Genomic DNA, 26,867 nt, shown 5'->3' with positions numbered 1-26,867 from the left:
GTGCATTTGAGGCCTTTGAAATGCAAAAGAAAGTAGCCATTGATTTGATAGTGTGTGCACCCTTCTAGATATTTTCTAGTTCACCAAATATTAACATTTTTATTACTTTAACCAGAACTAGGTCAATTTTTGAATAGTTATTTTAATTATAGAAATAATACATGAATACATATTTTAAAAGATTAAACAGCATGGAATTTTATAGAATAGAAAGGACAGTTACACTTTACCAATAGTTAGTAGGCAAAAACGTGTATTTTTATGTAAATTTTTCTGTGTTTTGGCTTTTTTATAAAAATTCTGTAGTCTACTTTTTGTTCTGTGAGTTCTTTTTTTTTTTTTCTTTTAAGAGTGTATCTGGTAGTTCTTAGCAATAATTGCATTTTAATCTATCTTTTTCTTCTTTCCTTGTTATTTTGTAGTATTGTACTGTCATTTATTTTATCATCCCCCTACTGATAAACATTTTGATTATAGTTTGTCCCCATTATAAATAATATTGCAGTGGACATCTTGAATATATCCTTTCAAACCTCTACTTATCAAATTCTCATTTAAAAAAGAAGTCAGTTTGGAGAGATAGGTAGAATAGGAAGGAGGTGGGTAGTTAGAGCTGACTCTGAAAGAGGTATAACTTCAGACTCATCACTAAGGTAGGGGATGAATGGGAGCCCCAGGCTATTTTCCCTTCATTGTTCCTTACCTACTAATCTAGCCTAATATATTAAAACAAAAATTTTTCATAGAAGAGAGCATGACCTCCATTTTTCTACAAAGTCTGTACATGTCTCATATTCCCCAATAGCCAAACTTTAGAAGAGTAGATAGAACGTGCTAAACAGCCCTCAAGCTATCGATCAGAGAGGGAGAGAGATAGATGGTCCCCATATGTGGGAAGGGAGTTAGCCGTACATACAGATCTGCACAATTCATCATATCTTGGACCAAATTGACTCAAAGATGCACCAGTTTTAGATTCTAATAAATAAGGGAAATGTGGCTAATTATAAGATCCTGTCAGTTTTAAGAATTATCCCAGTTTCAGAAACATTAATATGTGAAAAAAATAGGTATATTAGAATTTATAAATGTTGCATTTATAACCATTTCCCCTAAAAAAAGTAAAATAAGGAACATAGCATGTAAAAGCCAAACAGTCCATTCCAGAGTAAAACATAAGTCAAAGAACAGAAAATTCCATGTAAATGCTATAGAAAAACATTTAAAAAGTGAAATGAATAAACTGAATTACTTTAAGATGAGATAAGACAACAGAATAAAATGAAAAGGAGATTGTAAAGCTAAGAGAATAAATTAAGCACTAAATAACACTATTGCAAAGCAAATACATTATAAACAACAATGAACAGAGAGACATGTGGCAGAAAATTAAAGTTTGGTAGCTTATAGTAAATGCAGTGAAAGAAGAGGTTAAAGTAGTCAGAGAAAGGAGGTAGTGTTTATGGAGAGAATGATGGTTCAAAATAAGGATCATTGGTGTTTACTTATATAGAAAGCCTCCAAAATGTAACCAATATAGTTTCTAAATATGATAGAAGAGAATTTCTCTGTAAGGAAGAATTGTATCTATAGTATAACATGAGGCTTCAAGAAAAAGTGATGAGAATGATTAGTAACAATAATATCTTTATTAAGCTATTTGACGTCAATCGTTAATACAGAAGTCTAAAGGCATTCAGGCAGAAAAGAGGTAAAAGACAGCCTGCCTTACATTTTTTCGCATCTTAACATTTCTGACACAAAGAAAATATGATCTGATAGTATTTCTAGCTAAAATGTCATTTATATATCAAGGCAATTGAAAAAGACACAGAAGAATTCAAGAAATAAAGCAGCCATGGACCCTTTATGAAAGAAAAATGCTACTACTTGAAAATGAAATTCATCCAACTGAAAGAGGAAAAGAGAAGTTATTAGCTTAATGACTAGTATAATACTGAAGGCTAGTAGACATTATGAAATTATATTTCAGAAGGAAAGAAATATAAACTGAAATTTTATGCTGGCTAAATTTCCCTTTAAATATGCAGAAAAAGAAACACTCCTTTATCAAATCTACACGAAATCAAAGAATATTAAACACATAAGAGCCCTTTGCACACACATACACAAAGAACAGTGAAATTCAGCCACCCATTGAGTCTAAATTAAAGAACTTGGGAATATGTAAACTTTAGGAAGAAGATGGGTGTAAGTCTTGAATCCATTTAAATATAGACCTGAAATCAAACAACTGTGGAAATTATGGCTGCACAATAAGATATAAAAGTTACAAACCTTGACATGGTAAAAAGAATAATAAAAACAAAAAATTCAGGTGAAAGAATGAAGTATCTTTTCCTCATCCTTAATATCTAGAAGTCAGTAAGACTCATTTTGAAGGACACAAATCCATTTGAAGAATGAAAACATTTTTTCTCCTTCCATTTTTAAGATTATTGAATGTCTTGGAAGTAATAGCTCCCTTCAAGCACTTTAACAAGCTTAGAGAATTTGTTCAGATGAAGCTTCCTCCAGGTTTTCCTGTAAAACTAGGTAAGAAAAATTACTTGTAATTTCTGTGTCTATTAGAAATATGGAGCTGTTTACTAACATTTAATAAGAAATTTGCTTTGAAGGAAAATGGATTTCCTAGTTGCTAAAATTTTTTAGTTTTCTGTAATTAATGGTTTCGATGTTCATGTTTTGTCAAATACATAAAGTGCCAAATGAAAGTTCAAATTCTGTTTGATTTAAATTAAGTGTATAGGATATGTGAATACTTATACAAGAGGGTGTGGTTAAACTCATTACACACTGTGATAATGTTTTTAAAGTTGTTAAATAAGGAGATTGGATTTTAGCCCAAATTTTTAGCAGACTCTTGAATTTCTGAACAGTGGAGATATTTCTGGAGTCAACAGTCACTATTGATAAAATAATACTCATGTATGCTATTTCATTCTTAAATATTTAAACTTTGTCTTAAATGATCTTTATAAACAGTAAACTCTCATATTTGTACATATTTATCTTCTTAGCTATACCAGAAAACCGGGAACAAGAAACTATTAAAAGGGTCTTTAGGAGTTTTGGCTTAAATTTAGCATTAACTTAAGCTTCAGGAGAGCCTTCAATACCATCCATCAATCCAGCCACCAAATATTACTCAGTGCTTGTTGTGTGCCAGATGTTTTTTTGGGGATGAAAGACAGTAAAAGTCCTTGCCTTCTTGGTGTTTACATTCTAGTGAGTGAGAAAAATTAGCATATAATAAATGTAACCTTTATGTGTTTTCTGAAATATGTATTTTATCTTGCTTCATTCAATATTATTGAAACCACATCTCAGAATAAGTAGGCTAAAATGCCATATTCCCATAACTAGAAACTGTAATCCTTATGTTAATTTCTGCATTTAATTTTTTTAATCATAATATTACTAGGTTTGTAACAAACTTAATTTACTATATGCCTTTTTCCTAGCTTCATCGAATTATTCAGAGTTTAAGGGAGATTTAGTTTATTTTTTAGATGAAATCCCTGAGGTACATAAGTTTATGTGATTTGTAGGCATCAGAACCCAGATTTTATAATTTGTATTCTTTCTAATAACTCGTATTAGGAATAAAAGTAAATTTTGGCTATTTTTAATGTCAGATTTCACTCATAATTTCTGCCAGAAATGGAGTTTATATAGAATATTAGGCTGTGGTGGCATGATATTAATTCAGTTCTGACGAGACTATTTTTATCCCATATATTTAAGTGATGCACTGTTTTAGTGTTTCAAAACAAAACGATATCCATGTATTTTATTTGTTAGAATGGAAATAAATCATCTCAGAGTCAGAATAATATATACACTATAATCTGAATAAAAGACATTAGAATGTAAAAAGTACACATGGAGCTGTCCCTTGACCCCAAGAATAAGAAAAAAAGACTGGCGGAATCTGGTATTATAGGTTAAGATTGGGAAGCAATGGGAACTTGAGTTTCTGATGTAATTCTTGATGCTTTGGTATGTTTCTCTCCTTACCAATAACCAAATCTTTCCCCAAAACAGCACACTCAGTAATAAACATATGTTAGGCTTTGTTTGGTGCTTGAATAATGTTTTTTCACATTTTAAGAAGTATGAATATCTCTATTAGTATTTTATCGTTTATAAGTAGATTAACATTTCATTTAACAATGTTGTCCATTGATTGTCGTCTCTAGATATACCTGTGTTTCCTACAATCACAGCCACTGTGACTTTTCAAGAGTTTCGATATGATGAATTTGATGGCTCCATCTTTGCTATACCTGATGACTACAAGGAAGACCCAAGCCGTTTTCCTGATCTATGACAGAACGGAAAGTGATACCATCTATCCGAGGAAAGCAAGAGAATGCAGAGACCCCAGATGTGAATCCAAATAGAAGGGACAAATGCTTTCAGTGAAGAAAAGGGAATTATATTGAATTGACACATCAGTAATAGATAATAGTGATATGGGCCTCTAATAAGAATTTCAGCAAGTTTCCTGATGTGCCATTTTCAGTCTTTTTAAAAATATACATTAATTATAGTGTAACAGTTTGACACTTTAATGATCCTAAGTACTTCTTATGTAAAACAGCTATGAGTGCTGTGATTTGTTTTTAAAAATTTTTACACTTGTTGAAATATATATGCATATAAATATATCTATATCTATAGCTATATCTAAAACACTCCTGGACCATTAACATAAATGTCTTAAGAGATATGAAGCCCTTTTAAACTTGTCATCTTATATTCAAGGTGACATTTATAAATATTCCTTCAAGCTTTGTTTTCATAAAATGTAAACTATGTAACATTATGTATAGTTCAGTAATTTGAATGTTTGTTCAATATAATGAACTAGAAGGAATGCAGTTTTCTGTAGATGAATGAACCAAATGGTACCCATTAAACAATTGCATTTATATGTTGCAATACATTTCAGAAGGAGCGTTCACTCTGCAGGGAATAAGGTACCTCCTTTAGCACCTTAGTGCAATTCATTGTGGTGCTATTTGTTTTTACCTGAATTCTTTCTTCAATGGGAAATGTTTGTTACTAACCTTCCTTTCATAGAACCTTTTTTTTCCTAAACTTGAGTTTAAAAGTCTTTTTTGTGTTCATGATAAAGTATGGTTAGCATGCTTAAAGATATTCCTCTTCCAAATCTCAGCACTTTAAAAAAAAAAATTCCAAAATTTTAAACTTGCTTCCTAATAAGTGCACATTGTTCTGATTGTTTGTTTTTAGTGGAATATGGATGCATTCGTGTCAGTTTTAAACAACAACCCACATATTTTGGACGTCCCTACATATTTAATGCTTTCAAAGTAAGATAAAAACATTTATATACTAACAGAATATATTTGCTATTAGTTAAATTCCAGAAACATACATAAGATTGACAGTTCCTATTGTTTATTTTTTTAAGTCACAAGAAAATATTTATTGGTTTTAATTATCTCCAAAGTGTTAAAATCATAAATTTTTGCACTTAAAATTTTGCATATTTATTCCAAAATGGTTTGATGGTCCAAGAATGAAAATAAATTAGGGAGAATAATGTATAACAGTCATAAAATGTTATGTGTATTAAATACCTTAGCTTAAGAAATGTTTTTTAAATGTATCCTGATAAATGTATCAGAATGCATCTGTCAGGTTTTTTAGAGTGATCATTAGTTTAACTTTTTCCAGGATTTTAAATAATATGAGTTAGTTTAGAGACCTTTATTGAAGAGATGATTATTTACAAATCCAAAGCATCAATCATAGGAAAATTTTTATAATAAACACCTTGAAAGCTGCATCTTCCATGCTGATACATACTACATTACATAAGTTGACATTTTATTAAATACACTTTATAATGAAGAGTAATCATAGTTAAAAATTCAAAGACCAATTAATACCTGATGTGGGTCTGTTGAATTTTGTGGGAATTGTTGGTAAACCCAGACTCGGTTTATTGAATAGAAGTTGATCCCTGTTATTTTGGGAATGCTTATAGATCAAGTGACTTAGAGGTTGAATTATCCTGTCAGTGATTATAAGAGGCTTGAGACACTGAATGGCAGTGGTTATTGTTGCTTTTAGGCTCCCTTACTTTGTGAGAATATGGTATACTTTTAGTAATATACTATAGATTTTTTTCATAAGTACAGACAGTGATGGGAAAACAGTAAATTTCAGCTTTGGATTTATCAATTTTTTAAAAGCTGTGAATATTTTGCTGGGGTACACTGGAGGTAGGAAGACTACTGAAAACTTTTGCACTGGGATTTTGTTTTTTAACTTTTCTTTCATAAAGAATAGTAGAGATTATCCATTCCATATGTCTTTTATCTCATCACAAGGGACAAGCAAATGTCAGTATCTCTCTCTTATGGTAAAAACAAGGAGTTATTATTGCAAATAAACTTTTTCACAATATTAGACTTTTCAAAGTGTGCCTTTTAATCCAATTAATGAAGCTGTATGCTGTGTTTCAAGTAAATCAAAACACCATATATTTTAATCTCACATGAAAACCTAGATTTTATAATGTAGGTTCATAAAATTCTATATGCTTGGTATCTGTGATTGAAGAAACTTTAAACTTGGGGAACTATAAAATCGTCACCTTAAATAGCTATTTAGAAATGCTTACTATTCCTGCCACCAGTGTAGTATCAGAAGACACGATTCTTGTCTTCAAAAAACACATGATTCACTAGAGACAATTTGCCTGTCTGTAGGCAGTCATATAAAAAGAATTGTCAGATTTCATAAAAAGGAAGCATCAAGGAGCTGCTCTATTGTGTCTATGTACATACAGATTATCTGGAAATTAACAGGTTTCAGAGAAGCTGATAGCCAACAGAAGCTAAAAATGATTGTTTCTTCTTAGAACTTTTATTGAGGCCCACTCAAATAACAGAAATGGGTTTTTGTAGTGTTATTCACATAGTTTATAAGTCACACCTTAGGGGGGAGGGTGGTGAATGATGATTTAGATATTTTCTCCCTAGTTTTCACTAAGTCTGCAGCAGACAAAGATCCTGTTTCAAGGCCACAAAAGAGCTGGAGTAAATATTTTCAGAATGAATTAAGGTCTGCTGCTTTTTGCTCATTTATGTTACTTTTATTTGCAAATGACATGATTGAGAAAGTTATAGTAGAAAACTAGGTGAATTAGAAGCCCTGCATGTGGTATGCTAGCCATTAAAATTGAGTGAATTATTGCTTAGTATGGGGCACCATATACCTCTGCTATTAACTCCAGCAAAAGGTATCTTAACCATGTTTTCTAAAATTAACAAAATGCATCCTAACCAGAGGTGATATATTTGGAAACTATGGGAACTTTCAAAGACCGATTGACAGTGAAATTTGCCCCAAAGATAAAGGGACAGGAACTATTAAACCATTTGTAAAGACAGCAAAACCAAACTTGCTAAAAGCCCATCATTTATACTTTTGCAAAGCATCTTATTTCAGCAATCTGGGGCAGCACTATCTATGGTTGCCAATCTAAAAATGTCATCTCGAGTATTATTGAATTTTTTAGATCATGTAACCCTCTTTACAGTACTGCCCAGTGATGAACTTTTTAAATTATAAGCTCATTTTAGAATAGTACTTTTAGCCATAATGGCACCTGAGGTACATAGAATTTTTTTTTTTTTTTTTTTTTTTGACATAGCACTTACAAAAACCAAAGCAAAATTTCCTAAGGGTTTTAAAGAAAGGTACTTGGCGATCATTTCTGAATTTGGTATTTTTTGCAGGTGAAAATGACTGATAGGCCTAAAGTAAAATCTTTGTATAACATAGAAACAAACTAAAACACCCATTATTTACCTATACCTCCAATAGCATTTTTGGTTACTAAAGAAAGCTGACAGTGACTGGCTGGAATGCTTTAAATAATGAAAATAGGCAGCTTAGTTTTGGAGAGCAGTAGAAATCTCGTTAGCTTGTACACAGTCTTATCTGTTTGGTCCCTTTGAGATGAGGCAGCATCAGGGTCTGCAGTTACTTCCTTCACCTTCCCCTGGGTCCTCCTTCAGCTTCTCAGACTTGTGGGCCAGCTGTGTGTTCAGCTTCAAGATGAAAGGTTCTGGCTTCTGTCATGAAGCAACAAGACCTGACCTGAGTTTCAGCCCATCTTTGTAAGTTCCAGCTTGTGCCTGTGGTTCCAACTTTTTACCTCCCCAACTATCTATCCACCTTCCCTCCTTATCACACGTGGGCTTCAATCTCCAGGATCATGCAAAGACAAGAACTAGCTTTGAGATTACTTAACCAGCTCCCCCAATTAAGGTCAACTTCCTGTAAAAATCTTTTTCTCTAGTGGTTCTGCTTCTTTTATTGAAAAATGGTAAGAAAAATGTTCTTAATCTTCTCAATGCTCATCTTCCAAAACTGGCTATTTAACCAAGTTTTTAACTTTAACTTGTTCTTAGTGAATGAAAAAAGGTTACATTTAGTATGGTGATAAAGTTACATCTTGAAGTAATTGAACAGTAGTAGTAAATGTCATTTGGAGCATTCTATTTTTTGTGACCCTGGACCTTCAATTTCTTAAGCACAAATCATACTTCTAACTAGCTCTTAAAAAGATATGATACTAATTTTAGTGACAGTGCACTGGGAAAATAACCTTTACACAGTGAGACTATTTTGAAAAGAATGCATGTCACTTCCCCAATTTTTTTTGTTAAGGACATCATTTAAAAAATGTTAGGTATTTCAGATCCTTTCTGTGAACTGTCTTAGATTCATTGTAACATTTACTATATACTTTAGGTATATTCTTAAGTTTATTCCCAGTGGTAAAGAATTAGCATGGGTCACGAGTTATTTTACTCAAGAATTTCAAAATGAATTTAACACACTTGGCCATAAAAGGAAAATGGCAACATGAAATAGTAAAATAAACTACTAACAAAGCCTTAGGAATAAACATATTCTGGATGTTCTTAAAAGTAGCAGTAGCATTTCCAACATATCCATATTTAGCCAAATATTGTAGATAGTACAGGAATGAGATGCATTAGCTAGATTTGAGACAAAAGGTAAAGAAATCTCTATTCCAGCTAGAACGATGTCAATCTTCAAGCAGCATAGACCTTAAGCATTGAATAAAGTATTTACTAGAAGAAATTTTGGCTTGTGTAGGTTATATGATAACCAGTTGTTAAGATGCAATTCCAAGTTAAAATTAGTTTTTACTGTTCTAGAAGTCCAGTTTGTTTTTCTTTTCCCAAGTACATAAAACATATTTACCTTCTATATGTGGGCTGTAATCACTACCAGGAAGCTTATTAATCCAAAACCCATCTTCACAAAAATGAAAAGGGCAACACAGCCTTCTCGGTCTTAACTACATTCAACTTATCTTAGTGCTTTTACTTAAAACATTAGCCCAAACTAAATTATTGTAGTTTTAAAAAACTTCATAATCAAATAGCAGGTACCATTTATTGACCCAGGCAAAACAGGTATCACTCTTTATTCAGAGTTAGGAAAATGAATGTGACGAAGCTGGGTCTCCGCAGCTGTTAAGCCAAATATCATGACTACACGTGTACAGCCACTACTTCTCACTCACTCCTAAAGAATTTAAGCAAATAAATAGGACAAACATTTTTCTAGCAAAACCACTTTTATTTTTTAATCATTTACTACTAAATACAGAATAAAACTCAGTGTGGAGGCAGTATTCACTTGATTTCAACTGGTCATCTGTTAAGGGCTTGTCCCTGTGCAACCCTACCTTTGTGCATAAAATGTTGACTGAAAAATAACCTAAGTATGGATTCCATTCACTGTAGCATCTTAAATCTGTGAAACTATTTTAAAGCCAAAAATTTCTTAATCCCTTTTGGAGAGTTAGTGTATATTTGTACTCAGAGATTACAGGTGAGGAAAGAGACTGAGTAGTATTAGGTTTACTCAAGTGAAACTACCAATATTTTGCTTGTTTTGACTTACAAAAATGGCATATGGTTCAACTTTTATCTACTAAAAAAGTTTTTATAAGTTTAAACAAATATCATTTGCATTCAACTGTTTAAAAATGCAGTGATTATTAGGACCATTACTAGAACTCCTTTAACTACAGACAAAATTCCTTTGGATAAAATCTTTAAAAAGTTAACTACAAACTGTAAAAACAATGCTGCTTTTCTCTATATGTTGACTTTAAAAGTTAAAAAAATTATAATCAAACTTGGATTTAAAAGCTGTAATTCCAAGTCTCATTTTACCCCTTAATCCCAGTCCCTTACACTCTACTCATTTCATAAATGAATAAATATACTATTTAGTATTATACAGTGGATACATACCATTGACAATTGCTATACTATTCCAGCAAAGGAAAATAGATTTCACTGAAAATATAAATTTACTAGATATAGATGTGATTGTTTATGGTAAAGTTCGTTGCTTTACTCAACCAAATTTCTATAGCCAAGATATGAGAAAAAAGATTACACTAAGAAAAAGACTGTTTTAGATAGAAATTAAACCACCTGACAATTCTGATGGCAACTAATCATTACGGTGGATTTTTTATATGTAAATATGTGGACTGAAAGGAAAGAACTTGATTTGTAAAATGAATGAGGTAAAGGTCATACATTCAACAGCTTGTAAATAAATACAAATACAGTTTTACAGGAACATAAACATAAGTTTAAGGGTTTTATTATCAAAGTCTTGTAAAACAATTTCAGAAACTGTACATCAACATGGCACAGACTGTAGCCTACTTTTGCTTTTACTGAACAAAAGTGAAGCCTGAAACTCCTGTAACTAAGAAAACAGTTGCCTAACTACTTTGCATTTAACATGGAATCACTGTGTGCATAAGATTACTACTGCAGTAACAGTAACACAAATTTATTGGTTTTATACAACTTGAGATCAAATAAAAAGTACATTATCAAGTACATTTGTCTTATTTTAAAAGCATATGAAGGTCAATTTAAAATGCACTACCCCCTTTTTCCAACGCTGAGATTAAAACAAATTAATAAAACTGGAAAGTTGAAAATCAGGACAAGATACTTTTACAGATGGACTCAGGATAGGCAGCTAGCTTTCACTGATGTAGGTGTGGAATAAATTATTTCAGGAAAAAAAAAAAAATTCCCAAACACCTTATGAAAAAGTATACAACTCTACTCCAAAATATGCTATTTACTCACTGCCAAAGACAGTTTCAATTGAAATCTTGTTTCTGTAATTAAAGCCTAATTAGCCATCAAAAAAGGTTAGTGCATATATAACCTTTCAAAGTTAAACAAAAGCCACAAAAATTTAGCCACAAGGCTTAAAGGATTATCTATTTCAAATGCTTATTTTCAGATGTAACTATAAGAATGTTATTTTTTCATGTCAACAAACAAGACCATAAGTAGATCCATCATGTTGGAGGATTTTAATGACATTTAGGATATTCCTGCCACAATTAACATGCAATCAGTGCATTCCCTACATGGCTCTATTACGGCAATGTATCAAATTCTAGAAATACTATTAAGTGAACTTACTTAATAAAGGAGATCATACAACATAAACAATCCATGCCTGCTGTAGATGCATGCAGCTTTTCATTTTCGTTATGAAGCAGCACCAGAATAGTAAAACTGCTTGGGTTACTCAATCAGATTTCACCATGTCAAGAACTGGTTACCCATGTTTCATTTTCTAAAAGCTTTTGGAGGTAAATAACTAATATCAATATCAGGAGCTTTATAACCATTTATAACTCAGAGCTGTATACATCTAGGTTTGAGATGAACAAATACAGCATTAAGAAATCACACAAAGGAATGACACTGATGCACGTATACAGTTGGATTCCCCTGGAGGCAATATTCAGTCACTCATATCCATGTCTTCTTCATGATGGTCATCTCCATTCACTTTGGATTCTCTTAGTGAATCACTAGTTCCCTTTTCCACAGAACATTCTTTTGTTTTAGGGGAACCTGGTTCTGTTGGTTTCTTCTCCTCTTTTTTCTCTTTCTCGCTGTCATACCCCTGTTCCTCTTCATCGTAATCCCGTGTAACCTGCTTTGCCAAGGAGAATAATAAAATAAGTGTCTTCACAGAAAAATCACTTCTTACAAGTACTAGCACCACCCAAAATACCAAAATAAATTAGTTTGTAAACATACTTTTACATCTTTATCACTTTCTGATTTTCTTTCCCGATCCTTTTCTTTATCTTTACTTTTCTTCTTCTTGCTTGTCGATCGTTCTCTTTCATCTCTGCCTCTTTCTTTGTCTTTATCTTTCTTCTTCTCCTTTTTATGTCTAGGATGACAGTAAAATGTTCTAAAAAAAGATGCCTTAAAGAAAATACTTGAGCAGTTTCACTCGTAAATGTAGTGCTAAGTTTAAACTTGTTTAGATGGTGAGCTTGACCCAAGCTCATGTGATAGAAAGAGTATAGCAAAAATCCAATTTCAAAACTGGATACAAGCTGTGCACAGTAACACAGGCAAGACTGTAACTTGGTTATATAGGTCTATCATGCCCAAAACCTCATCAGTGCTTATTGTAACAGTCTCAAGACATAAAGGGAATGTACTGGCACATTCGGAAGCACTTTACTGAAAAGAAAGACGAACTCTAGAACAGTTTTTAAAACAAAGACTGATAGCTTCTGAAAAATATAAAAGATAGAAATCCTTAATGTTCTTACCTCCTAGGGGATGGTGAGCGAGATAGTTTTCTTTTAGGAGACCGAGGCTTTTTAGGAGATCTTGTGCCACTCCTGCTTCTTCGCCGTCGTCTCTCTCTAAAACCACAAATGTACAAACTAGACTTTAAAATACAGACAAATCACAGCAGATGTGTCTATGATGGAGCTCCATTACTTTCAAATCACTAGATAAAATTAGAGTTAAGGGTAACATAGACATCGAACGGATTTCTTCTTCTTCATCAAACCACGTCCCCCCAGCCCAGCTATGAGCAACTAGTGTTTAAGATGTACAGCCTTTTCCCTCTCTTTAAATTGTGGCTTTATTTTTCTTTTTTCTAAACTATTCTCTAAAGTTATTAGGATTTGCAAGATAGCCATTTTATGATTTAGGCACAAACAAGATAGTCAAAATTAAAACTCCATATTTTCAGTTATCTGGTTTTGGAATGAAGCTTTTTATTTATTTTTTTTACCCTTTACAGCTATGACCTTCATCCATCTCCCCCTCAACTGGGGTCCTGAAAACATTACACACAACTATTTATTCATCAAATATTAAGTTTGGCAGGGTTATATATAGCATACTCTTTGCTACTACTTTGTGTAACTGATTTCCAAATTCCCTAAGTGGAAGAGATGCTTAATATTTCCATGCCTCTTGACAGATTATAGCACAGCTGCAGATACATAGTAGGTAGTCGATAAAAACTAAATAAAATGCCTTAGCGTGAGATAAAAGAGTTAAGCAGGATAAGGTGCTTAGGAATAGGTACATTAAATACGTTGCATGTCCTATCTTTTATGCCTTTTTGCAACCTATCCCTCAGACCTAGTTTGACATTAATCTCACGCACTTACATCTGGTTTCATTTTCTTTTATGCATAGTTGGCCCTCTGTATCTGCAGGTTTCCCACCCATGGATGCAAAGGGCTAACTGTACACATTATTCTCACTGCTTAATATATGGGACTTAAGGTATTCACAGGGGTTCTGGAATCAATCCCTCATGGCTACCCAGGGATGACAGTTATTTACCTTTTATAAAAAATATTCCTCACCTTGAAAAGAAACCCCATATTCTTTAGCTATCACATCCCAACCACTAATCTACTTTTTGTCTTTATAGATTTACTCATTCTACCCATTTCTTATAAATGGAATCTTACAATTTGTGGCCCTTTGCGACTGATGTCTTTCATCTCACAAGTTTTCAAAGCTTGTCCGTATTTTAACACATTTCAGTACTTTGTTCCTTTTTATTGCTGGATACTTCGCTGTATAGATATACCATGTTGTACTCATGTTAGTTAATGTACATTTGTGTTGACTTTTTGATTATTATGAATAATGCTTCTTCTATCATGTGCAGGTTTGGCGTGCACACCTGTTTTTATTTCTCTTGAGTTTTTTATCGCTAGGAGTGAAACTGTCAAAAACTGTTACCTTTTTAAGGAATTGCTAAATTGTTTTCCAAAGCAGCTGCACCATTTTACATTCACACCAGCAACATACAGAGTCCCAGTTTCCCCACATGCTCACCAACACTAGCTATCAGGAGTCTTTTTGATGAACTAATATTGTATATCCTTTCACGTGCTTAATGGACACCTACGTATCTTCTTCGAAGAAATGTCAATTCAGACCCTTTGCCCGTTTTTCAACTGGGTTGTCTGTCTATGAGTTCTAAGAATTCTTTATTCTTGATCCTCTTTTGGATATATAACGTGCCATTTTCTAACACTCTGAGTTGTCTTTACTTTCTTGATCATGTTCTTTGATATAAAAAAAAACAGAAATTTTTAATTTTGATCTTTCATTTATCTTTCTTATGTTTTTGGTGTCATATCTAGAAAACCATTGTCAAATTCAAGGTCATGAAGATTTACTTCTATATTTTCTTCTCTGAGTTTCAGGTTCTACACTTAGGTCTTTCACCTGTTTTGAGTCCATTTTTGTATACAATATGAGCCTCCTAGCATTTAAACAATCTAGATTAAGAAAAACAGTGAAGCAAAATGTGTAAATGAGACTAGAAGAAAATGGAATTAAGCATGGCTACCCTAATTTCATAAAAATTCCAATGTTAAGTGTGATAAATATATTTCTGTGACGTAAAGTTTGCAACACTGAATTTTCACTATGGCACGCTAAAGATAAAACTCCTAATCTAAGAATGACACAAATTAGAACTTGCATTGCTGCCATTATTTTACCAATGAGCCAGTATATGTGGGGAAAAAATTATTTTGAGCATTAATATGTGGATATTTTAAATATAACTTTCTGTAACATAATAGTTCAAATCAAGATGACAAATGTATATAACAAACATAAAAACAGACCTCTGTTGATTTCCGTGTTATTTCAAATATACTCTACACCACAAATATTAAGTAAATAAAAAGATGAACTTCAGGTAATTCTTCACAAACTGCCTTTAAGAAATGTCGACAATCAAGTATATACCAATTTACTGAAAAATATCCAGTGTTCACACCCTACTGATATCCTTGCAAACAAAGTTTAAAATGATTCCAAGAATTCTTAAAGCCTTACCTGCTTGCACTTCTGGACCGTCTGGCTGTGCTATAACTTTTTGGTGGTGTTTTGGAACGTTTCTTTTCTTTGTCTTCTTTCTTTTTGTCTCTAATGAACACAATTTATGAATGCATTAGAAGTTTCAGCTAATATAAATTTATATAGCACTACAAACAAAAACAAAAGCACGGTGAGATCTAACTCCATTCTTAAAATATGAATGGTATTCTAATAGAAATATAGAAATAACTCAAGTGGTATTATTTGTGGTAAAAACAAACAAACAAACCACAAACAAACCTATTTCTGGGTATTCTACATAAAACCTCCCTCCAACAGAGCAATGTAGACTATTTGACATGTAAATAATAGAAGATGTTGGCCAGTTTCTTGGTATGTCTGGCATAAACATGAATAGTTATAATAATTGACTGTAGCTCTTCAACAGTCCTTTTTCTCTCAGCTGATGTGTCCCAATCTACCATGGTTCTATGCTCAGACCAAAACCTATAATGCACTACCGAAACTGAGCATCAATATTTTTCCAAAGTATATACCCCATGTTAACCTCTTTCATGGACCAAGTCAACTTTCTACCCTTTTCCCTGCTGCGACAGATTCCAGGCTACTCAGTGCTATTAGAAAATATATCCCATCATAATGGACTGGTACTACAACCATACCAACTCTAAATCTTTTCACAGTTTTCTGTCCTTTATTTTACTTACATAATTATTAAATATATAAATAGATAAAGTAGTATAAAGAGCTGCTTCTAAAAAATTAACTCAAATTTCATAGAAAGAGATAAAAGACAGTTGCTAAAAAAAAAAAGTGTTCTGAAACTGTGCGTGACAATTATAAAAAAATAAAATCTAGGAACTTTTCAAATGATGAGTTCTCTTTCCACTTTAAAGATGGTTCAAATGAAAAAACTGATTTAGTATGTTTTACTCAAGATGAGGCATACTAATTTAAAAGGTTTGGTCTTAACTAAAAAAAAAAAAAATTACTAAATGCATGTTTAAAATGTTATGGTGGGGATATTTGTTTTTTAATGAACCCTCACTTTATCTACTGGTCCCAAAACATGGGATAAAAACCTCTTGAAGCATAATTCAATCTCTGCCATATAGCAAATCTTAATATTTAAAAAGTGTTGATGAATTAAAGCATGGCTGTTTGCCCATAAACTCTTTGGCATATCATGAGGAATTTCTGGCAGCTCTAAATCCTTAACAGTGGTTGAGTGGAAAGAAGAAAATGAAAGACAACTAAGAATTTTTACTGCAAAGAAATATTACTAGGTCTTCGGCTCTATGTAGAAATCTCAAGTTTACAAAGAAACACAAGAAAGCAAGTACCAGCCTCACTGAACTTTAGCCCTATCTCCCATTACTATACATCTTTAAGTCATTAAGTAGCACAGCACTTGGGGTCTTAAGAAATCTAAAACTTGTCTTCCCATCCAACGTTAGTAAGTCTACTATACCTGGTTTTTGATGTGCTCCTTGACCGTCTACCTCTTTCTCTGGAATGAGATCTTCTCCGTCTTGGACTTTTGGATCGTCGCCTACTCCTTGACTTAGAATGTGATCTCCTTCTCGATCTGCTTCTTGACCGCCTAATAATGTAAAAGAAAGCCAACACAAATGTAAAATATAAAGATTAGTTCTGTTTGTGACTATTTCATCTAGTACCAGAGAAAAGACTCAGATATATGAGCTAACCATCAATAAATGGGGGTAACTTCCTACCACCTGCTGCTATTATTTATTTAGTTTACACAATAAATATTTTTTGACACCCTATAAATATGTAGCACCTTTTGCTCAACCTATCAAACTAATCATATAGTCTATGTCCACAGAAACTAGAACTCTATAAACTTAAAAATACTGCTAGAGGAAAACAAAACAAAAACAAACCAAACAAAATACCCAATTCATTTGTATCATCTTCCGCATTATACAGTATTTTAGCATGTATGTGATTCCTCATTACACAGGTTAAATCAATTATCAAATACTTATACATGCTTACTTCACACTTTACAGATACTAATAAGTCATGATAAGCCTATAAAGTAGGTACCATTATTAGTCCCATTTTAGAAACTGAAACACTTTGCTGCCTTCTACAATTTCTAATTGTTGTTCTCCGAAATATCTTGATTCTTTAATTTACAATTTAAGAGCAATGCATGCCTTATACAATTTATAGAATTTAGATTTATACAATTCAGTACAAACTGCCTTTTACTCCCATTCCCCTCACTCTCTACACGATTATTTATTTCCATCATGTAACAGAACACCTTCTTCCTTCCACTACTCCACCCTATCGTATATTTTTCTTCTTCCAGAATTTAAGTACAATTAACCTTTTGATGGTGTCATTGATCCTCCTTCCTGTAGTTTATTCTCTTCTATTTTCAGATTAAAAAACAAATTGCAATCTTTTGCTTAGACTTAATCATTTAACTTCTAGAAACTCTTCAACCTCTTTCTAGGGAAAATTTTAAATGCAGTCTAAACTTTTTGATTTCATTTTTTCAGAGTGCCATAGGATAGACATTTTATAAATAGAAAAGACTTGTGTTCAATCTCATTTATAAACTAGCAAACTTAAGAGCATTCTTTATTTGACCTCGTTGGCCTTTTACTTCAGCAAAGAAAAATAAAAGCAGTTACATCATAGAATAGTTGTAATTTAAATGGAATTATAAAGTCCAGTGCTATGCCATAGTGTAGGCATGTATAATATAGATCCCCCTTCCTTCTTACTGATGTACTAATATAATTTCTGTTGCCACCATTCTCTAAAATAGCTGTTTCAAAATTTATTACTAGTATCTTATCAAATCAAATAAATTTTTATTTTAATCTTTTTTGATTATATATGAAAATTAATTCTGAAAACAATTCCTTGTCAATAACTTATCTATATCCTTGGAAATTTTCATGTAATACTTACCTTCCTTTCTGTAAGCTCCATAAGGTATGTATATCTGTCTTATTCACCACTGTACCCTTGAGCAATTACTACAGTGCCTGATTTCAATAAAAGGTACTAGTAATATTTTGAGTGAAATATTGACCCTATAAAATATCAGAATCATCACTTTCTTGTTAAGAATTTAAAAAAAATTCTGAAAAACAAAAATTAATGTTATTAGAATTAAGTACTACTTATTTTTTGAGCATTCTGCTTTTAAGAAAATTTAAGTCAACAATCATTTCAGCTAAACTGAGTTACACATTTTATCCTACTTTGAATGCACACACATAAAAAAGATGAAGAAAAAAATCAAAAGCTCACACTTACAGGTTTCTTTCTAAACACAGTTATTAACAACATAAAATAGTTTTTAAAAAGCTATTAAGAGGAGGTACTGCATCAATCTTATTTACTATAAGGTCCAGAGAAACTTATTTTTTCAAGAGTCATGCACTTCAGAGCCATTTTAGCACACTAATTCTTTGAACTTAAAAAAAAAAAAAAATCAGGGATTAGCATATTATGTATCTGATTAAATAAAAAAGCTTATTGAAAGTAATGACAATGCCAAGATGCTTAAGATATTACAACCTATAATAATTATCTGTTATGTTATTACAAGTGTCCAAAACACACTTAGTTCAGGGAAATTAATGTTTTCACTACTATTTCCCACTGGTCATATTAAAGTAATTCAAATTAAAATTTTAGAGCCCTAGGGTGTACTTGGTATATACAGAAGAAAAAGCCATACCCAAAAGAGATACCAAAAGGGTATCTCCTTTTTAAGTGTTAAACTGAGCTAAGAGGGCACTGTCCTAGATTTAAGAGGTACCAACATTTCACATAAGAGTGAAATTTTAGCTGTATTTTTAACAAAGAAAAAGGACTTCCTTGGGTGGAGGTGAAGATATGGAAAAAGAGCATCAGGCAGAAAAGAACGTCATGAGCAAAAACATGGATGCATAAAGAAAATGATGTTTTCTAGCAAGGAGTACTGTGGTTAACCGGTTTGGAATGGTAAATGACAAGTGTGGAAAAAAAAATTAGGTTAAATAGTAAAAAACCCTGAATGCCATTTTAGGTGTTATTTACCACCTTATTAAGGCATTAGGGAGCATCTCAAGGTTTAACATAGTTGTGACATGACTGAGAATGAGAAAAGCTGCGGGGAAAGGTAGGGAACAGAAAATAAAAAACAAATATACCCGATAGGACATGTAACATTTTGCTATATTCTGAATGTCTGTGTTCCTCCCAAAATTATTACATGAAACCTACCTAATCCCCAATAGAATAATATTTTGAGGTAGGGCCTTTGGAAGGTGACTGGGTCAAGAGGGTACAGCTTTCACGAATAGGAGGAGTAATAGGAGTAATATCCTTTTGAAAAAGATCTGAGAACCTCTTGGGCCCATTCCACTACATGAGGACACAGTTGATGACCCATCATGGACAGGGAAGAGGGTCCTCACCAGTAACCAATTTGCCAGCACCTTGATCTTGCACTTCTCAGCCTCCAGAACTGTGACAAATAAATCTGTTGTTTATAAGCCGCCCAGTCTATTCTATTACAGCAGCTGAACAAGACAAAGACACAGTCCAAGAAATGACTTGATAATGTCATGGGTCCGTAACGTCAAAATTATTTTCAAAATAATATTTTGACTTTTGCACTGTCTTGACATTTGCACTAATGCTGCAAAAACAATTGTGGTGTATAAGTGCTGGCATCTCCTTAGCACAGATTAAGATAAGTGGCAACTAAACTATCCTATTAGTCATTGTATAGTGTATGTTTCACTGGCATTTGTAGTACGCATTTGCAGTAAAACAAAAAAATATATCATTTTCACCAAGGATGTCTTTGATGAAGCAATAAAAAATATTAATTTTATTAAACCTAGTCCCTGAGTACTATTAAAGCAGTTTTATTATCAAGTAGTAGTATTAAAGCTGGTCTCTTGAGCAATAACCTATGCAATAAAATAGTAGTATGGATAAAATATTTCTGATACTTATTAATAAACTTCAGTGGCTGTATCAAGTAAGATAGTCATTGAATTTTGAACTTAACTGATTGCTTTTTCTGTGAATCATCACCTTTACTTTTTGAAAGGACAACTGGCAAACTATGGTTGTCCAAACTTGGGTATTTGGCAGCTATTTTCTTGAAAAATGAATGAAGACTATCCATTTTAAGGAAAATAATTCAATTTTGCCACCAATGATAAAATCTAAGCTTTAAAGAGAAAATTTTAGAAAGCTTAAACCTGAACCTACCACTATGATTTGACAGCTTCTTAATACTTAAAACAGTTTTCTGATGCCATCTGTGGTAGTAGCACCAAATATCACTTTTTTGATATTTTATAACAAAATGTGCCAACATTTGAAAAGTTGTAAAACACAATGAACTGATTACTTTGCAAACCACCAGTGCATAATTTTATAAAAGCGTGCCTGACAAAAAGATCTGTTCAAAGTGTAAAGAAGAACAACAGAGCAATTTTAAATATGTAATAGTATACGGAAGGTTCATTTATGGTTTAGGACTCCCTATTTCAACCATCTTGTAAGACACTCTATCACTCGCCAAGTTTTGATGTTAGAGCAAAGACTACTATTTCCAATTATCTTGAAATATTATAAAATAACTTTTCCCTTTTCTAACTATGTTCATGTGAAGCCAGATTTTCTATATATAGTAACCAAAGTACATAACAGTTAAGTTGAATGTAGAATCTTGTACGTCTTCTATTATGAATAGTAGAGATTTGGAAAAAAGTAAAACAGAGTCACTCTTCTAATTTCTTTAAAGTTTTTTGAAGCTGTGTTAACAAAAATGGCTTTACTGATCTTTATTTCAAATGACTATTTTAAATCTTAATATGGTCTATATTAAGAGCTATAACCAACATAAACACTCTGGTGTTCTCCCATTTTCTCTAAGTATAAAGAGGTCCTAATACTAGCAAGTTTGAAAGCCAGTGGTCTAGAGAGAATCTTAAAAATCTATACAGGGGTATCTTGTGGAAAAAGAGAATAAACTTAGTCTTATTCTAGGCAGGATAAAAGGATGATACTATCAATTAATTCACCCAGTAATATAAAGAACAATCTCAAAAGAAAAGCAGGTTGTGATCTGCAAATAAATATTCACGCATTAGATGGGTAATCTGTATGACCTTCCAGGAACTGTGAAAAGCCAGAACTAGAATTCACGTCAAAAGTTTCAAGCGCAGTATTCTTTCCATAGTATTAATTCAATTAGGTGCTCGAGTCCCAGCAGCTTCTTATTCCTAGATTTTTTTCTGGTTTTAAAGTATGAGTATATTTAGTCCACACCTTTTTCCTCCATTTACACACTCTGCTAACAGGAGCTAGTAGGTGAACAGGCAGCAAATTAAGAAGGATGTGACATACAGAAATTTTTCACTGTAGGTACAACTGAATATCCAAAATGATCAAGCTAACCTGTGCCTAGAAGATGAGGGAGTCCTCCTCCTCCTAGAACGTGACCTTGACCTCGAGTGCCTTCGTTTTTCTTCTTTCTTATCTGGATTTAAAAGGACACTGGATTTAAAAATCATCAAAGAAACAGATTTTTCCCACTCAAGAGTTAATCTAAGAATATATTTTAGCTTTCAGCTTTTACATATAATCCTTAAATGTTACAAGTGATCATTTTACAATCAAAATGTTGAGGCTTACTGAAGTGGTGATATAAATAATCCAGGCTTTTGGTAGAGCCAAGTTAGACTTTTGACTTTCAGCTGGCCAAAGGTTCCTTTGACTATTTCATATTTAGATTTGGGAGGCTGTGAAGTGTCGTCCATAAAACAATCTATGAAAAGGGTTAATCGTTCTCATCCATTATTCTTTGGAGGTTTCTAAATGAGGAGTCCCTTTTTCCATTCCTAGCTTATACTTTCCCAAATATAGCCACAATTCACCCAGATTAAAACTCTAATTTCCACATGTTTATATAGTAACAGCATCTCCACAATCAACACTTAACTGTAAAATATTTAGTAAGTTTATAATAAACATTTTAAATTCTTGATCTAGCAAAATGTTTTATTCATCAGGTAGCTCAATGCTCCTTTGTTAAATAAATTCATCTATATTTATGTTAAAATAGTTGGTAGGTGGGCTCAATATTTGGCCTTGAAATCCAGAAAGTCATGATTCATTCACTGTTCTCCCTATACTCTGAGATATAACTGGATTTTAGTAAGCTAGCCCCCTTGGATGTTTGTCTTTCCTCCTCTTCACCAGTTTTCAATTGTGTAAGTGTAGGAGATAGATCTAGAACAATTTGTCCCAATTTCCTAATTTTTAAATTACACATAAGAAATTTCCTTAACTTAGGACTAAACAAGAAAATTAAAGATATTGTATCTATGAATGATCATCCAAGTGAGAGCGAGTTCCTCTTTCACATTTAGATCATTTCATTAATAAGATTCAATTTACTGATAATGTCATTATTAGTAATACACTAACAGAAAAATCTTGGAGTTGGAGGGAAAAAAAAATTCATAAGCCGCTTTTAGTCATTCCAGTTATGAGTTTTCAATGAAAACAGAGAACAGTTACTACATGGTGTTCTAGGTTTGGAGTCACACAGATTCAGTTGTGTATCTAAAAGCCCCTACTGCGTACCATGTGACCTTGGGCTAATTACAAATGGCATAAATAAACAGAAGCATCTTCTTAAAGTACTCTTGGTCAAATAAAAGACTAAAATCAATTAGGCTATTCAGACATAGGCAACCATAAATAATTAAAAACCCAAAACCCATTAATTAAAAACAACAAAAATATCACTTCAAATTTTAGATAATCCTAGGCACTACTAACAATTTGGAATGATCATTCTATGTTTGGAAAAGGGGGGACTGGTGCCTGTCCTACACGATGAAGGGTGTTTAGCAACATCTGTGGCCCTGTACCCGCTGGATGCATTAGTACCAGCATTACAACTAGGTGTCTCCAGATATTTCCAAATGTCTGGTGACAACTCCCCATCCACCTCAGAGATCTCCACAATGAAAATCGCTCCACTACAAGATCTTTTATCAGAATTTGGAAAATTAAAACATTATTAGAGTATTAACCAACAAATTTCCAAACTTATGGAATCATTTTTGCCAACATATAGTTCAAGATTCAACACAAGTGAATAAACCTATTTACCTGGTTCTATGGCAGCAGAAATTAGGGACTGTGCTTCTCGTACTCTCTTCATGGCTTCCTCTATTTCTTTACTAGAGGTATCTGATTTCAGACTTGGTGAAACAAGACCGGCAGCTACATGATTCAACCTGAAACAGAACGAAGAATTGAATTCTGAAATATTTAAAAGTGTATAACAGCATTTCAATATATAAATATTTCATATAACATCATTTCAGTAAGATACTCCTTTAAAAGAGGGGGAGGATTCCATTATTTTGGTAAAGCCATTTGTAGTACAATATCTTTTTAATATTTACAATGCCATCTGCATTTTAGACTCAACTACACGAAATGAGAAAAATACCTATTAAATTTTGCTGAACATCCATTAACTTTCCATAAACATATTTTGAGAAATGCTAGTACATGGGAATATGATAATGCTAAAGATTTTTGATTAAGAGAGTTTTCCTTCACAATTTAAAAACCTTCTACCTTCTACCTCATAATTTTGTTGAGAGCTTTAAGTTTACAGATGGGAAGAAAATGAGGCAGAGGCCACTGGCACACAGAAGTTACTCAGGAAATTCCTGACAAGAAAGACTAAAAGATACGCCACCTTTAGGGTGTAATAGATATGAAAAAAATTAAGACACCAAATTAAGGATAGTAGTTATTTGTGGGGAGAGTGAGAAATGTAGACTAAAATGGGCACAGAGAATTAACTGTACTGATGATATTTTATTTTATAAGCTGGGTGATATGTATATGGTTAAATTTTATCTGATAATTTTTTAAAAAATGTCCACTAATTACTATAGTCAAATGATTCTGTCCTCCCTCTTCTTATGATCTTCCACTTACAGTGACTTTCACCAATGAAAAGAATTCAGTTCAAATTTCAAATACCAAGGAATTACCAATTACAACACCTCATGACTTTATTATATATACACCAAGGAAATGTAAGTTTCAACATGAGGAACACTTTTCAAAGCACCTCAAAGTTGTCCTATGATGTGATAAAATGCTCCTCCTTTGCTCTAGGATAGTCTTTCATTTCTGTTCCCCTCCTAGTCATCACCTAGGGTTTAGCTTCTCTGATTTTCATACTAAGTTCTCCTTGTAATAAGTTTCCATGACACCTCTGTACTTCCTCTAGTTGGATGCACATGCTTTACTATATTTAAATGTCTCCCTTCCTGTAGAGTATAAATGCTTAAAAGATACAAGCTTATAATAGGTATTCAACATATGTATTTTAAATGAATCAACTAAAGATAATGTTTAGATCTTTTCCTGTCTCCTGGTATGTTTTTCATAATTACTTTGCAAAGACTCAAATTACACCAAAACCTTTTATAGATGGGCTTACCACTGATTTTTCTCCATATTTCAAGAAAATCAAATTTTATGCCTTGAACTAGATTTCTTTTTAGCTATCTACAAAATAACTGTTCCATAGACATTCATATACTAACTATATGTCTATATCACCAATGGAGACACAGAACAAATCCTTACTTGGGATCCACAGTACTCATAAGCTTCAGCAACTGATCTGCAGCAAGAGACTGCAAAACAAAAAATATAACAGTGAGGATACATAAAACGATGATTGCTATTTTAATTTTCAGGACACTGAAATATCCTAGGACAATCTGACAAATCCACAAAAAGGAACATATTCTAGGCACAATGATGACCAAAAGGAATATAATATCAAAAGATATATTAAGTTTTCTAGTAGATACATTACAGAAAATTCAGAAAGAAAAACAGGTGATATTAGTGGTTATCATTTTGCATATCCAGGAGTATTAGCAAATTAATTATGAAAATTATAAAGTTGAACAGTGTAGATTTTACAGAACAATAACATCCTGCTTATTCTAAGACTTTAAAGGAACAGTAATGCTTTAAAAAAACATGTAAAACGAAACTTGAACGTGCTTAGCCAGTACAATAAATCAAAAGATTTCAACACAAGACTTCAGAAAAAAGTTTAGCCAAATTACAATGAAACAAATTTCCAAGTTAGTATATGACAGGAAAAGAAATCATGAACCCACACTGCACCATCCTTTCATGACTGTTTACTGATTCCATACCATACTTATGTGTTAACTTCCTGTGAAACTACGCTCTACGTTCAACTATGTGAAAAATTCTTTAATGAGCAAGAGGCTAATAATGCAATGACATTTAAAATGTCTTTAGCAAATTTATGAGAAAAAAAACTGCACCGTAGCAATCAGTTATCTCCTGCTCTTGAAGTGTAAAGTTAGTCAATAAATAAAATAAATTCTTTAACTATAAAAACGAGCTCAAAGCTGAAGGGTATTAAATTATACCTGAGAGTTCAAGTTTGCTCCAGGAAGCCCAAGTGCAGCAAGGGCAGGATCAAGAGTAGGAGCTCCCAAAGCAGCCAATGGAACAGCGCCAATCTGTGAATTCCAAAATTTTATTTAAAATATCACTGTTTTCCCCTCCAAACCAGCAGTCTCCAACCTTTCTGACACCAGGGACTGGTGCTCCTGAGAATCTTTAAAGCCTAATGATCTGAAGTGGAGCTGAGGTGGTGATGCTAGCGCTGGGGAGCGGCTACAAATACAGATAAAGCTTCACCAGCTTGCCTGCCCCTCATCTCCTGCTGTGCAGCCCTTCCTAACAGGCCATGGACTGGTACTGGTCCGCGGCCCAGGGGTTAGGGACTCCTGCTTTAAAGAGCCAAACAACGCGTTTAAGTCTGTAGGCTATGTGGGCTCTGTTGCAACTATTCAACTATGCCACTGTAGCTTAAAAATAGGCATAAACAAATGGGCACAGTTGTGTTCCAATAAAAATAGAATAGGTGGTTTGGCCCAAGGGCTATAGCTTGCCCACCTCTGCTATATACAATAGCCTCATTTTCCACTTGTCATTACAGCAATTTACCCTTAAAATGAGAATTTATAAAAAAATACAAAAATTGTCAACATATTCTTGTGCCAATTAAAAATTATTGCTTCTCAGATCCAAAACCAGTTCTTTATCCTGCTCTGCGATATGGGAAGAGCTCTCTCACAAGCATTTCTTTGACATCTGGCATAATGTTAAGCTTTACTTGTAGGGGGAGCTGAAATGATACTGACTACAAAAAGGGTTTCTCTTCTTGGTTCCTAGGTCCCCTTTCTGAGTGGTACTACAGTGCCAATGCGGGATACCCAGTGGCCTTTACTTCTTAGTAAGTTCTAGAGGCATCCTCTTGGGCAGGCAAGTTCTGTGGCACCTCAGAAAACTCCTCTACTATCCACCTTTTTTGAAGAAGGTCTGGAACTTAACCTCATTTAAATGGGTTTCTTTCTTGTGTTCTTCCTCACTCCTAGAAGTGATGGTTGCTTTCTATGTCTGCAATTCCTGTAT

At 33.0% G+C, this 26,867-nt stretch overlaps 2 protein-coding genes across 15 annotated transcripts in view; one reads left to right on the top strand and one right to left on the bottom strand.

Annotated features, from left to right (window-relative positions):
• ANKRD13C (ankyrin repeat domain 13C) overlaps nucleotides 1-6,474 on the top strand; it is a 70,162-nt gene extending 63,688 nt beyond the window's left edge. The window contains exons 12-13 of the mRNA XM_016148935.2: nucleotides 2,456-2,556; nucleotides 4,224-6,474. Coding sequence (XP_016004421.2) covers nucleotides 2,456-2,556; nucleotides 4,224-4,354 — 232 coding nt within the window. The 3' untranslated portion in view covers nucleotides 4,355-6,474. The remainder of the gene's footprint in view (nucleotides 1-2,455; nucleotides 2,557-4,223) is intronic.
• Nucleotides 6,475-10,706: 4,232 nt separating this feature from the next.
• SRSF11 (serine and arginine rich splicing factor 11) overlaps nucleotides 10,707-26,867 on the bottom strand; it is a 39,502-nt gene continuing 23,341 nt past the window's right edge. For 5 of the 14 annotated variants that reach the window (XM_036235202.1, XM_016148939.2, XM_036235217.1 and 2 more), the window contains 9 exons: nucleotides 25,817-25,909; nucleotides 24,987-25,036; nucleotides 23,481-23,608; nucleotides 21,756-21,837; nucleotides 16,771-16,902; nucleotides 15,297-15,386; nucleotides 12,737-12,832; nucleotides 12,207-12,345; nucleotides 10,707-12,102 (listed from right to left, as the gene is read on the bottom strand). In XM_036235202.1, the coding sequence (XP_036091095.1) occupies nucleotides 11,905-12,102; nucleotides 12,207-12,345; nucleotides 12,737-12,832; nucleotides 15,297-15,386; nucleotides 16,771-16,902; nucleotides 21,756-21,837; nucleotides 23,481-23,608; nucleotides 24,987-25,036; nucleotides 25,817-25,909 (1,008 nt within the window). In that variant the 3' untranslated portion in view covers nucleotides 10,707-11,904. Of the gene's footprint in view, nucleotides 12,103-12,206; nucleotides 12,346-12,736; nucleotides 12,854-15,296; nucleotides 15,387-16,770; nucleotides 16,903-21,755; nucleotides 21,838-23,480; nucleotides 23,609-24,986; nucleotides 25,037-25,816; nucleotides 25,910-26,867 lie in introns of all 14 variants that reach the window. The other 9 variants (XM_016148940.2, XM_036235212.1, XM_036235221.1 and 6 more) reach the window with 3 other exon arrangements.

Source organism: Rousettus aegyptiacus, unplaced genomic scaffold, assembly GCF_014176215.1.
Source record: "Rousettus aegyptiacus isolate mRouAeg1 unplaced genomic scaffold, mRouAeg1.p scaffold_m13_p_1, whole genome shotgun sequence".
Taxonomy (NCBI): domain Eukaryota; kingdom Metazoa; phylum Chordata; class Mammalia; order Chiroptera; family Pteropodidae; genus Rousettus; species Rousettus aegyptiacus.
This window is presented reverse-complemented; position numbering and strand designations above follow the sequence as displayed.